Source organism: Leptinotarsa decemlineata, unplaced genomic scaffold (assembly GCF_025532065.1).
Source record: "Leptinotarsa decemlineata unplaced genomic scaffold, Ldec_3_MD MMD2_tig00026354_RagTag_RagTag, whole genome shotgun sequence".
Lineage (NCBI taxonomy): Eukaryota > Metazoa > Arthropoda > Insecta > Coleoptera > Chrysomelidae > Leptinotarsa > Leptinotarsa decemlineata.
Window position 1 is genome coordinate 23,963,098 of NW_027412702.1, and position 12,522 is coordinate 23,975,619.

Genomic DNA, 12,522 nt, shown 5'->3' on the forward strand with positions numbered 1-12,522 from the left:
TCTTAGTTCGTTTTAATCTGTTAGGAAGATGGTTGAAAAGCTTGATTGACATATAGTGGGCGCTTTTTTCAGTTACTGTTAGTCTATGAACGGGATACATACATTCATTTGTTCTAGTGGGATACTTATGAGCAGGTATATTCTCAGTGAAGAGGTGTAAATTTTTATAAATGAACATTAGGCATTCATAGATATAAATCGCGTAGATTGTCATTATATTGGTGGATTTGAATACTGTTCTGCAAGTTTGGTTATAATTCAAGTTGTTGATTCCTCTTATTATTGTTTTTTGAACTATGAAAATTTTTTCGATATTGCTACCCCAAAAAATAATTCCGTATCGAGCAGCCGATTCGAAGTTAGCCTTGTATATTGTTTTTATAGCCTCGTTGTGCAGATATTTTGATGTAACTGTAATTCCCTACGATATTCCACTTAGTTTGTTTGCGAGGTTATCAATATGAGAAGTCCAATTCATGTTCTCATCTATGTGGATTCCTAAAAATTTGGTGTTGTGGGACAGTTCAAAAGAAGAGTTTTGAAGGTCCACCCTAACTGGATAATCAATGTTGTCTTGGTTTGTTCTAAACTAAAATCATATGTGTCTTGGATTCATTTAGAACAAGTTAATTTTTATTGAACCAGTCCTTAGTTTTGTTGAATAGATCTGTACTATTCACCATCATCTCTGGGAAGGTTTCACCACCTGATAACAGATTTGTGTCATCTGCGAAGATAGTTTTGAACTGACGTTGGTTTAGGTTTAGATTACCTACAAAAGTCGTTCAAATAAATGACGAACAAAACAGGGCCGGCATATTTACATCTATTGCCGAACATTCGAATTCTTGTATTACCGAAAGATTTACTAACATACTCACTAGTTTAAATTGGGTGTACTTTCTACAAAAATCGCCGATCCGCCATGTTCATTTAGTTCTCGACAGACATATGATGTTAATTTGAAATCGTCTGATCCTATATATATCCTATATACAGTGTGACCCATTTTTAATGGAAACACCCCCCTAAAATTTGAAGTTGTAAATCGATTTCAATAATTTTTTTTTCAAATCTCAAGTACTAAAAGGTCTACCTTGGGACAAAATTTGAAATGTTTATTAAAGTTTCAGGGCATACTACGATATTTTTTCTTAGTCGAAAATCGGGATTTTTTATTAGCGATTTTTTTATTGAAAAAATCGCTACGCCACTGGATTCAGAGGGCCTCTAAATAGGTGTGACCAAAATTTCATGAAAAAATATTCATTATTAACAAAGTTATGACAACTCAAAAATTCGAAAACTCACACAGCTAACAGTCACAAAAAACACCCTATATCAACAGATATAGCCATGAGAATTTTTTTTTTATGATTTCAACAATAAAGTGCCGCCAGATGAAAAAAAAACAAATAGCGTAAATATTTTTAATGAAAATACTGAATTACATTCACACAATTCAACTAACAATGAAGCAAAAAATTTTAATAAACGTAACTAATAACTAATTGTTGAAATGTTTCGATTCAGCGCAACAACTAATTCTAACTTATATTCTATTAGCCTCTGCTAATCCACCACGTATTTCGATACATGTGTCGTAGCGCTTACGAATGTTTCTGATTACGTTCCTTAGTTCTTGAGGGCTAATATCTGCACATACCTGTCGAATTCTTGCACAAAGTTCGTTTCTATCACTTGAGCGGTTTTTGTAAACCTTTTATGTGAGAAGTCCCCAGAGAAAAAAGTCCAAAACTGTGAGGTCTGGAGATCTGGGTGGCCACTCTATAAACGGACTACCACGGCCTATCCATCGGTTTGGAAAATGTTCGTTAAGCCTTTGCCTCACAGCTCTGGCATAATGAACTGAACACCCATCTAACTGGACAATTAGATTTGATCGTTCATTGATTGGCAGCTCGTGAATAGCATCCCAAAACTCTGTGTTTAAAAATTCTAGAAACCTCTGTGCATTAATGTTTTCCTCAAAAAAGAAAGGACCAATAATTCGTTCGTTCAATATCCCACACCAGACGTTGATTTTTTGGGAATACTGGCTTTTACAGTTTATTACCCAGTTAGGATTACCCGCTGCCCAATAGCGACAATTCTGTGATGACACTACTCCATTTGTAGTGAAAGTGGCTTCGTCGGTATATTAAAATATTTTTTAGGAAATTTCTATTGTTTAAATATTCCCTTTGGGCCCATAAACAATATTCCAGGCGTCTTGCTTCGTCGCCTTCTTGAAGTGTGTGTAAAAATTATGGCTTAAAAGGTTTAACATTCTTCGCCTTGAGACATCTCCGAATAGTTTCTCGTGGAATATTCAAATCTAAAGTGGCATTCCTTATACTGGCATTAGGATTATTTCCGAAATAATCTGAAATGATTTGATCATTCCTGTCATTCCTGTTTCGTCTTTGTACAGGATTACTTTTTAACATCATTTTTTAATACTGCACCAGTTTCATTGAATATTTTATTTATTTTATTCACCGTACCGCAGCTAATACGAGAATGATCTGGATGTCTCTCATTAAATACTCTACAAGCCTTTCTAGCACTTCTAACGTCATCTCCCGAAAGGCGTACAATTTCAATTTTCTCTCTTACACTCAATCTTGCAGCCATGACACAAAATAATTCGAAGAAATGTAAGGTGAATATTGTTGACAATAGTACAAAATCTTTCACAAGTCTCAAACTGTAATATCATTTCCATGGCAACTAAGATTTGAATTGAAATATTAGGCCTTAGTTTTAGTTAATTTGCGTGAAAACTTGAATGTAATTCCGTTATTTTCATTAAAAATATTTACGCTATTTGTTTTTTTTTTTCATCTGGCGGCACTTTATTGTTGAAATCATATTAAAAATATTCACATGGCTATATCTGTTGATATAGGGTGTTTTTTGTGACTGTTAGCTGTGTGAGTTTTCGAATTTTTGAGTTGTCATAACTTTGTTAATAATGAATATTTTTTCATGAAATTTTGGTCACACCTGTTTAGAGGCACTCTGAATCCAGTGGCGTAGTGATTTTTTCAATAAAAAAATCGCTAATAAAAATCCCGATTATCGACTAAGAAAAAATATCGTAGTATGCCCTGAAACTATAATAAACATTTAAAATTTTGTCCCAAGGTAGACCTTTTAGTACTTGACATTTCAAAAAAAAATGATTAAAATCGGTTTACAACTTCAAATTTTAGGGGGGTGTTTCCATTAAAAATGGGTCACACTGTAATGTAACAAAATTTTTCAACAAAAAACTTCAACAATATTTTTTATTAGTCTTGGATAAAGTATAGTATTCTACACGCATATAATGGCTATTATTCTCTCTTCACTCTCTTCACTATACGCTTGTTGAATAATATACCATTATCGGTTCTATAACTTTCATTTTCAGTGACGCGTCAACATGAATCATAATATATCCCGATAGGAAGCATTTCCTGCCGCCAGAGATATTTCGGTGGTTACAAACGGTAATTACTTGGAATTCTGATCCCGTACTCGACCAACATTCCAAACTTTCGTATGGGCGGAGGTCACACATGTTTCCAATCCCCCATGACTTCGCTTATCAACAGTTGCAAAGGACACGTAATCGCTCTATTATAGCCTGAAAATATTTTTTTAAATATAAACAGGCATGAAAACATCGAAATAGCTACTAGATCGAAAGTGAAATTTTGCACTCGTTAGATAACCTTTTCGCAACTTATAAAATGCCGCAATATCAATCGAAATTTGGGTTATAATTAATTTTGCTTCATCCGAAGATGCAAATAGAGGTCACTTGAATATTTTAGAAATCATCGGATCTCCTAAGCATCTAGATTATAGAAAATTTTCAATTAGGTAGGTAAGTTCTCTACAGTGATGAAATTTAGACCAATAATAATATGAAATGCACATGTTTATTTCTGTTATTTTCTGTATACATACTTTGGTTTTGGTGCTCGGAGTCAAGCACTTAAGTCGAGCACTTTTTTAGCCTTATAGGAGAGCTGCTCTGCTATGCTCCAAAGTTTTCAGAATAATTGTCAATGAGAAGTTTCAAATGAGAAAAATTGTTCAGCTTGCTATGGACTGGAGAAGCTTTCTCTCTTCATAAAAACTGAATCTTTCTTTTCACTTTCAGTGAAAAGCTATAGTGAACAAGGCCGTAGCCAGGGGGGGATCAAGGGGGATTGATCCCCCCGAAAGTTCTACAAACAACGGCCATCCAAAAATTATATCAAATGCAACGATTGGCTTGTTTAAACATCACAGGAGCTATGAGAACAACACCAACCGCGACAATGGAATTAATCACTAGTCTGTCCCCTCTGGACCTGTACGTTAAGGAGGTTGCGTTAATGACCATGTTACGATTGCGCACAGCTGGTGTAAACCTCGAAGAAGGAATGGGTCAATTGAGGCTGGGCCTACGGCGGGAACACCGCGCAACATCTGCTGCAGGCAACCAGTGTTGCAATTGAACCCAGGTCTGTGTTTAATAAACCCTATAAAATACAAATAAAACAGAACATGAAGTCAGATATTACAAATACAATACGCAAAATGAACCAAGTGCTTGAAAGAGAATATAGAAAAAAACTTCCCCGAAACAATGAAAAAACCTTACTGCAATGTGCGTACAAACTTTTAAAGATCTTGGCGACACTACCTGTTTCCACATGTACCCTTAAAAGGACTTTTTCTTCTCTAAAATGCCTCAAAACTTATTTAAGAAACTCCACAAGCCAGGAACGACCGAACGGTTTGGCGTTAATGTCAATCCACCAAGGAATTGACACCGACACCGAGGAGGTAATTGATTTGTTTACTGCAAAGAAAGCTAGAAAACTAAATATGATTTTGTAAAAAGATGTTAATATTTCTGTAATGGTTTTCAAATAAATATATATTTTCATGTAACACCATTTTCTTTCTTTCGTTATTTTTATATTTCATGTTTTTCTACTGTTCCACCAAACCAAACCCCTCCCCGAAATTGTTTTCTGGCTACGGCCTTGATAGTGAATTAAAATTTTATTTTTTTCAGCTGTCAGACATCGTTAATCTCTGGAGTCCAAATGGTGAATTGCCTCTGGATTTGGCCCTCCGTTGTCGCAACGAAAGTATCGGTGCCACTTTGGTTCAGCACAACGCAGACCTCAATATCCGCGATAGCAAGGGAGACACTTTGTTACATAGAGCAATCAAACACGAAGACTCGTTTTCTGCCTTGTTTTTGTTAGAGCAAAATTGTGATGCAACATTGTCTACTAGGTAAGGAACTTCCATGGTTTAAAAAATCTAAGCTATTTACAGGTTTTATGACAGACGTTTCGTCTACGAATGCGGTAGTCATTATCAAAGGCAATGAGGCAACGTACGTAGTGTTCTGGTTGTCCTCAACGCAGATACTACAGTACTGGTTTGGGTTTCTGATCTTATTCCTACTTTTATCAGGTAGGTAAGTAACACAAATGTGTGGCTTGGGAAGTAGGTCTCCTGTGACGCATCCGTCAGTCAAGCGACGCTCTTTTAATACTTTCAGGTCACCTGTAGCTATCCAGGCCGGAATGTGTAACCTTGGAAGAGTATACATGTGGACCATGTTCCGGAATATCCTCTGCGGCAACCATAATGACCTACTGAAAAGATTCCAGTTGATTGGTCACCTCGTTGGTTGCTTCTGAGATTGTCGGATGTTCTGGGTCCGAGATTTCTCGCGGCGAATCATCATTTAGTTTGTTCTTTCTCCTGTCTCTACTTTCACCTACTACTGTCACCTTTCTCCAGGTGAATAGTATCGCCTGATAGGTTCGATACTAATTTTCCAGAGATTGGCACATTCCTCTAAATAATCTGTCCGGTTATCTCGTCAGTAGAGCTATCTCGTCTGCGTAGAGTGCCAACTTGTTGAAGTTCTTCTCCGGCTTGGGCACATCTGCTGTGTATACCGAAGAGATGTGGGGAAAGAACTGGCCTTGTAGGACTCCTGCTTCCAGAAGTCGCCTGGTGGATAGTTTCTGACCCACTCTTCATTGGCATCGTCGGTCAGCTAGAAAAAAATCGATTAGTCTTACTATTGTTCTCATGTAGCCAAAATTTGTCATTTTGGCAACGAGACCATCGTACCAGTCTCTAACGAACGCCTTGGAGTCGTCTAGGAATATCGTTCCTGTGTGTTATCCTTTGTCCAGGTTGAAACTCTGTCACATAGTCACCAACTGTCACGACTTGAACTTCCTTTGAGTGTTCCGACCTTGTTTATCGATGGGATCAAGTTTATCGGCCGATGATTGTCGGGGAATGTGGGGTTCTTGTTTGGTTTTGGGATCATAATGACCTTGGCCTCCTTGAAGGAATATGGGAATTGTTGTAGTCGAAGTATAGCGTTAATGATGGTCGTCATTGACGTTATTCCCTTCCAAGATAGGGCTTTCAGTACTCGGTTTGGGGTTTATGCCAGGCCTGAGGTTTTCTGGGTAGTGAGTCTTCTTATGGTGCCTCTAGCTTTCTCAAGGGATGGACTAAAATGACATCATTTTCAAGTCTTCTATAAGATAAAGTATCCCTTATCAATATACTCGGTATTTGTGAATAGTCATCTTTATTTCATCCTATCTAACAGGCACAATATCTGGGAAATTTATGTTGACGTCTCTCTAAAGAATCAGTACTACGAGTATGCAGGAGTCTTACTCAATATTATTCACTCAATATTTGGGACTCGTATCACAGCAAAATGAGTAGCTAACATTTTGAGAGATCGAGATGAAGTTTAAGTATGTAAAAATGTATTTCAAATATCACTCTGAAGGTTATTTTTAAGTCGAAAATAAGTCCTAGTTATTGCTACATCTTTTCAATAAAATAATTACCATGAAAAATAAGATATATTATTCTAACATCTCTTAAATGATTTACTGGATTGAAAATTAAAAAATTGATGTTACACTGTTCAGAATCACTTTTGTAAATTAGCTTTATATAGCTAATTTTCGATGCACCTATAATTAAGTATTCAATGAAAGAAAAAATTAGTTAAGGAATTGACTATATAATGAAATGTTTTTTAGAAATGAAAATGATTCTGCATTGCACTTGATCGCCGGTGCTAATAATATTGAAGATTGCGAGAAAATTGCAGAGAAACTCATAAACAAAAACGTCAATGTCAACGCTCAAAATCGACAGGGATTGTAAGTATCTCGAAATTAATTAATTAACATTGATTGATATTCAACTGACGTTAATATTTTTACAAGCACACCTCTCCACATTTCGATCCAAGCCGACAACAAGCCGATATTCAATCTGCTCTTGAAGCAGGACTATCTAAACGTTAACCTGAAGACGAACGAAGAACATACTCCGCTTTATTTCTCTTTGCTCAAATATGAATCGGGTGATGACGCCGAAGACTCTTACGCCGTAGCTCTTCTCCAACGTGACATTCAGACTAGCCCTGTGTATTCTGAGACTTGTAACAGTCTATTACAGGTTCTGATTTTGAACGGTGCAGAGAATGCCGCAATTTTTTTGAGTGGGAAGGTGGGGAATTTAGACCATGTTAACAGCGAAGGTAAGATCTTTGTTGGTGTTTTGTTTCAAGTCGTAAATTGTTTTATTTTTTACGAAGGGGAAACGGCATTGCACTTGGCATGTTCCAAAAATTGCCGACAATTAGTACGTTCTCTAGTTGAACTTGGGGCCAATGCTAATCTTCTCACAAACGAGCTGAGACAGTCGGCTTTACATTATGCCATCAAAAGTAATTCGGAAGAGTGCATCAGGGCTTTGATAGACTTCAACACTGAGCTGGAAAAGACCGGTAAGTTTCTGCCTGGAAGGACAACCTTGTATCAGGTAGTTTCACATTTTTTAGAGAATACAGCAGAATCCAGGGTCCCTTGCAACTTCAACTTGGCGGACATGAACGGAGATACACCAATAAGTTTGGCTTTGAATGAGGGCTACAATCACTTAGTTCCAGTTTTGATTGAGGTTAGTTTTCAAACATTCCGAGTCAACGGTTGAATATCAAGGAATAGCGGAAGTTTTTACTAATTAGTGCTTTTCTTTAATGTCCCACCCATTTATTTTATGAACGAGTCAACTCAAAAAATTTAAATTTTGGATAATGAAATTAATGCATGAATACTTTATTTTGAAGTGAAATTGACAGATGAAACTTTCAAGATGGCGACGGGGCGCCATCTGGGAAAAAAACTAAATGGTGAGGGGTGTTTGCGACACATCCTTTTGAAGCTCCTGGCAAATGCTTCACAACCCTAGAATATAATGTCAGCATCTTCAACTACTACAAAATGGCGGCATGGCATTGACATTTAACTACATAATATGAGGTAATAAGCTTTGAGGTCAGTTCAGAAGATGCTTGAAATGGTTGCCTTGAACTTCTTGACATATGAACAGTCTATCCGACATTTCACGCCGAATATTTTCGAACACAGTAACGTCAATATCTCTACAAATATTCATTATTCTCTGCCATATATCCAATATTGAAGTAGGTTCAGTTTCGTACACTGTAACGTGAAAAGTTGACTTTTATCAACAATCCAAAACACTTGTTACGAAATGTATCATTTAATTGTGAAAATCATGAAATACATGTATACAATTTCAGAGTTCCAATCTAGTAAACATCAGCTATTTTATTCTGTATTTCATTGCATAGTTGATGTATTATTAATGAAATAAAATTTCCAAAAAGAAGGAATGCTCTGAATACTTCATACAAAGAGAAGTATTGCCATTGGAGTACACAACCGGATGTCAACCTGAAAGGATTTTGGGTGACGGTTGAGAAACGAAAGCAGAGTGTGTCACGTCAGTTACCATTTTTGTGTTGCGCATTATTTTAGTGGAAGCCTTTCCCTTAGAGGAGGTGAGTTTTTTCAACCATTTGATTTCTGGAATCAATATCACAACCGAAATCACTTTCTGTAGATCTGCCGGTGTCCATTAAGCTATGGACAAGTACAGCCTTTGGTATTTTCCAAGGAGCGTGGGTCGTCCAACCATCCCGAACGTTTTGTTCTGGTTTGGAACCTTTTGGATCCCCAAATATCGTCTTTTGCTGCCGACTAGTTTTGAAAAAAAGAAAAGTTGAATTGCTTCAGTTCGACATATATCTTTCGAATCCAGGATATTTATAGTATCGCCTGACAGTGGAACTGTTTCGTTCTCTAACCCTCCAGACTACATCCTGAATCTACTCGACTCCTCAGACAGCCTGTTGCTGATAACATCTAGAAAAGAAGGGACTCATTTGGTGAGGAATTTCCAATTTTTTACATCGGAGTTGATTTCCACTACACAGACAACCTATTTTTGGAGACCAACTATATACCTGTTGTTTCCTTTTTGAATTTTATGTACCTACATGCATCTAACATTTCAAAAATTATTTCCAACGTTTCAATAATTATTTTGTGTAGACGTAATGAAAGTCATATGAATTTACTTTATAACGTTGTTTTCTAAGATCCTACTGCAGCTGCAGCGGCGTCGTATTATTTCATTTGTTGTGTTACCAGATCACATACTTTTTTTAAAGAAAACAATAACCGCTTTTTTGTCTACCATATTTTTGGAGTTTTAGTCTGCAGCAACTATTAAATAATTTTCTGACGTATGCATATTTTTATTTCTTGATTTTAGCAAAATCAAATCAAGTGGCGCCCCATCCAAAAAAAGGTTGTTCTACAAAATAAAAAACCCACGACCACTGCCCTCCCAATATATTAACTGCCGTTAGCAACTTGTTACCTTTTTTGAAATTCTCTATTAGCCGTGGAATTTCATTCGATCCTCATAAAAAATATGCTTCAAACAGCTCCATGAAAAAAGTCCAAAGGTGTCAAATCTGGCTAGCGGGCTGGCCATTCTTACTTATCTGGAGTAATGTGGTGGTGCTCCATTGTTGGAATACAATATCCATATCGAATTCATTAGGATTCGCTTCGACGATTTCAGTAATGAGAGGGTCAAAAGTAATTTCCAGCATATTCAAATAAGTTCCCCTGTTAAATTTTGATCAATAAATAGAGGTCCTACAATATGGTTTTCCAAATATTCCTGCCCAAACGTTAATTTTTTCTGGATATTGGGTATGAGTTTCCCGGAAAACGTGAAAATTGCCAATGACGGCAATTTTGTCTGTGAACATTGCCGTTTAAAAAAAATGTACATTCGTCACTAAAACAAATATTGTGGATATAGGTAGGATGCCTTGCAATGGTTTCCGTCACGATTTCGCAGAATCCTGTTCTTCGATCAGGGTCATCTTTGGTTATTTGGTGTACCATTTTAATTTTGTATGGATGATACCTATTCCTCTTCAAAAGTATCCACACAGTAGAAGGAGATACCTCACAAACATTCGCGACGGAATAAGTAGACTGTTCAGGATTTACTACCATCTCACCAATTATTTGCACTTGCTGCTCTTCCAAAATATACGGATGACCTGGGGGCGTTTTGTTATGTACTTTACCGGTAGTTGTGAATTTGGATACAAGTTCCATCAAATATTTTTACAGATAGGACGATTCGGAAAACATTCATTGAAAATCATTTTGGTCTCGTGAAAGTTACGCGTCGCACCGTAAGTGAAAATCGCTTCAATTTTTTCTTCCATTGGACGAAAATTAACAATTTTAGAGATTGTTGACTTGGTACCTTTCTACTAGTAAAACCGAAAACTAAATAAGAATATTCTAACTGAACCATGATGTTTATTGTCGTACAGACTTTTTTGTCGTTTTTATAAACAAAAAATAACTTAACAAACCTTATCGGGTTGTTAGAATTGTCATATGGCAGATAAAAAGGAATATTTCTAGAAATATCGGTATTAATGTGTTTGTCTTCAGGAAATTAATAAATGTTCCGTCATTTTGTAGTAGGTGAAGATATTGACTTCATATTCTAGGGTTGTGAAGTTGAAGGTTGTAAATATGAATGAATATCCCCATATTAGGATTCAACTTCCTGAAACTCATTAGGCGAGTTCTTAAATCTAACAGAAAATTTCTGATGGATTTTTTCAACAAATAGAAACACGCTAACGTTTTAAATGGACCAAGAGATAAATCCATCTCATCAATCACTGGATTAATGGAAGAATTTGAGAGCTTGTCCATTGCTTAAGACTTGAAATTTACTTAAAAATTAGTTCATCAGTCCACCTCGTATCGTAACATTTTTACTTTTCTTCACCACAGGGAAAAGCGGATGTCAATATTAGAAACGGAAAAGACTTTACTTTGTTGCATCTAGCAATTTTAAAGGAAGACTCAAGTACTGCAATTTTCTTATTGAACCATGGTGTAGATATAAATGCAAAGTAAGTATCTTTGGTTTTAATCTCAATATTCGTTATTTATCGAGGAAGATCATTTTGGCTTTCTACTTCTTCGTTATAATGAAGAAAATGTCCGAAAAAAGGAAATAAGTTTTCCCACTTTGTGTATGATGATGAAGAAGTAAAAAGCCAAAAGGTTTCCCAAGAATTAACTATTATGCCTCTCACCAACAAACTTACATGCTAAATAGCTGAACGTATATTCGAAACAAATGAATATAGCCCGCGAAATTTGAACATTCACTAATTTTTTTAACAGCCCACCATATTTGTTTAATATCATACTTTGGAACACCTATTTGAAAGTCAATAATTAATTTCAATTTTACCATTGTGAATTGCTTTCTTAGAACTAGTGATTATGAAACGCCACTCCAGCTTGCTATCCACTGTCGCTTGGCTGACGTAGTGGATGCACTATGTACCAGAGGGGTTGATATGTCGGCTACGGACAAACACGAGAACTGTGCCTTGTGGGCCGCCTTAGACCATGGGCAAGAAGACATTGCTAGCATACTGGTCCGCCATGGAGCAGATACTGATTGTTGGGGTCCTGGCCCGGAGGGATGTCGACAGACCTTATTACACAGGTAAAAATGAGAGGTGGAGATAAAAAATTATGTTATTGACCTTAAAAAAACATTCCAGTCGATAAAAGTTTTGGAGCTGTGTTGAAAACAATATGAAAAATTTTTATGGATCTTCCTGAAAGTTATCGTCTGGAAAAATAAAAATTAATAATAATGATAATGATAATAATCGCCTTTATCATTTTCAGATAAATATATACAAAAAAAACAAAAAATACTGATAACTATATTATTGAAATAGTGGGGGAAGTGTTGAGACACCATCAAAAATATTCTTCCACTGGGAACTCTACACAGTGTAGAGAGAGCAAACGTCTAGTTCATTCCAATATGTTTTTGAGCACATTTTTTCAAAAATTTTGATACGGTACTTTCTGGGCATAAAGACCTATTCTGAATACCTAGCTGAGCACCTCAGAAGGAGCCAGTCGGGTATTTTATTAACATTTCTGTAGATATGACTATGCAGTGGAGTTTTTCGGAGTACAATATGAGATAATGGGATCTTCGAGGGATCATGTTCGACTT

The 12,522-nt window shown here is 36.3% G+C and overlaps 1 protein-coding gene and 1 long non-coding RNA gene across 2 annotated transcripts in view; both read left to right on the plus strand.

The window, feature by feature from the left end:
- The window catches only part of LOC111506796 (rabankyrin-5), a 52,663-nt gene that overhangs the window by 29,642 nt on the left and 10,499 nt on the right, over positions 1 to 12,522 (plus strand). Inside the window, exons 3-9 of the mRNA XM_023161999.2 lie at positions 5,063 to 5,289; positions 7,089 to 7,211; positions 7,278 to 7,594; positions 7,652 to 7,843; positions 7,898 to 8,016; positions 11,265 to 11,386; positions 11,755 to 11,994. Of these exons, the coding sequence (XP_023017767.2) occupies positions 5,063 to 5,289; positions 7,089 to 7,211; positions 7,278 to 7,594; positions 7,652 to 7,843; positions 7,898 to 8,016; positions 11,265 to 11,386; positions 11,755 to 11,994 (1,340 nt within the window). The remainder of the gene's footprint in view (positions 1 to 5,062; positions 5,290 to 7,088; positions 7,212 to 7,277; positions 7,595 to 7,651; positions 7,844 to 7,897; positions 8,017 to 11,264; positions 11,387 to 11,754; positions 11,995 to 12,522) is intronic.
- LOC141486351 (uncharacterized) lies at positions 8,023 to 9,128 on the plus strand. The gene is made up of 2 exons (XR_012467796.1): positions 8,023 to 8,923; positions 8,986 to 9,128. It is a non-coding gene; the product is annotated as an uncharacterized lncRNA (long non-coding RNA).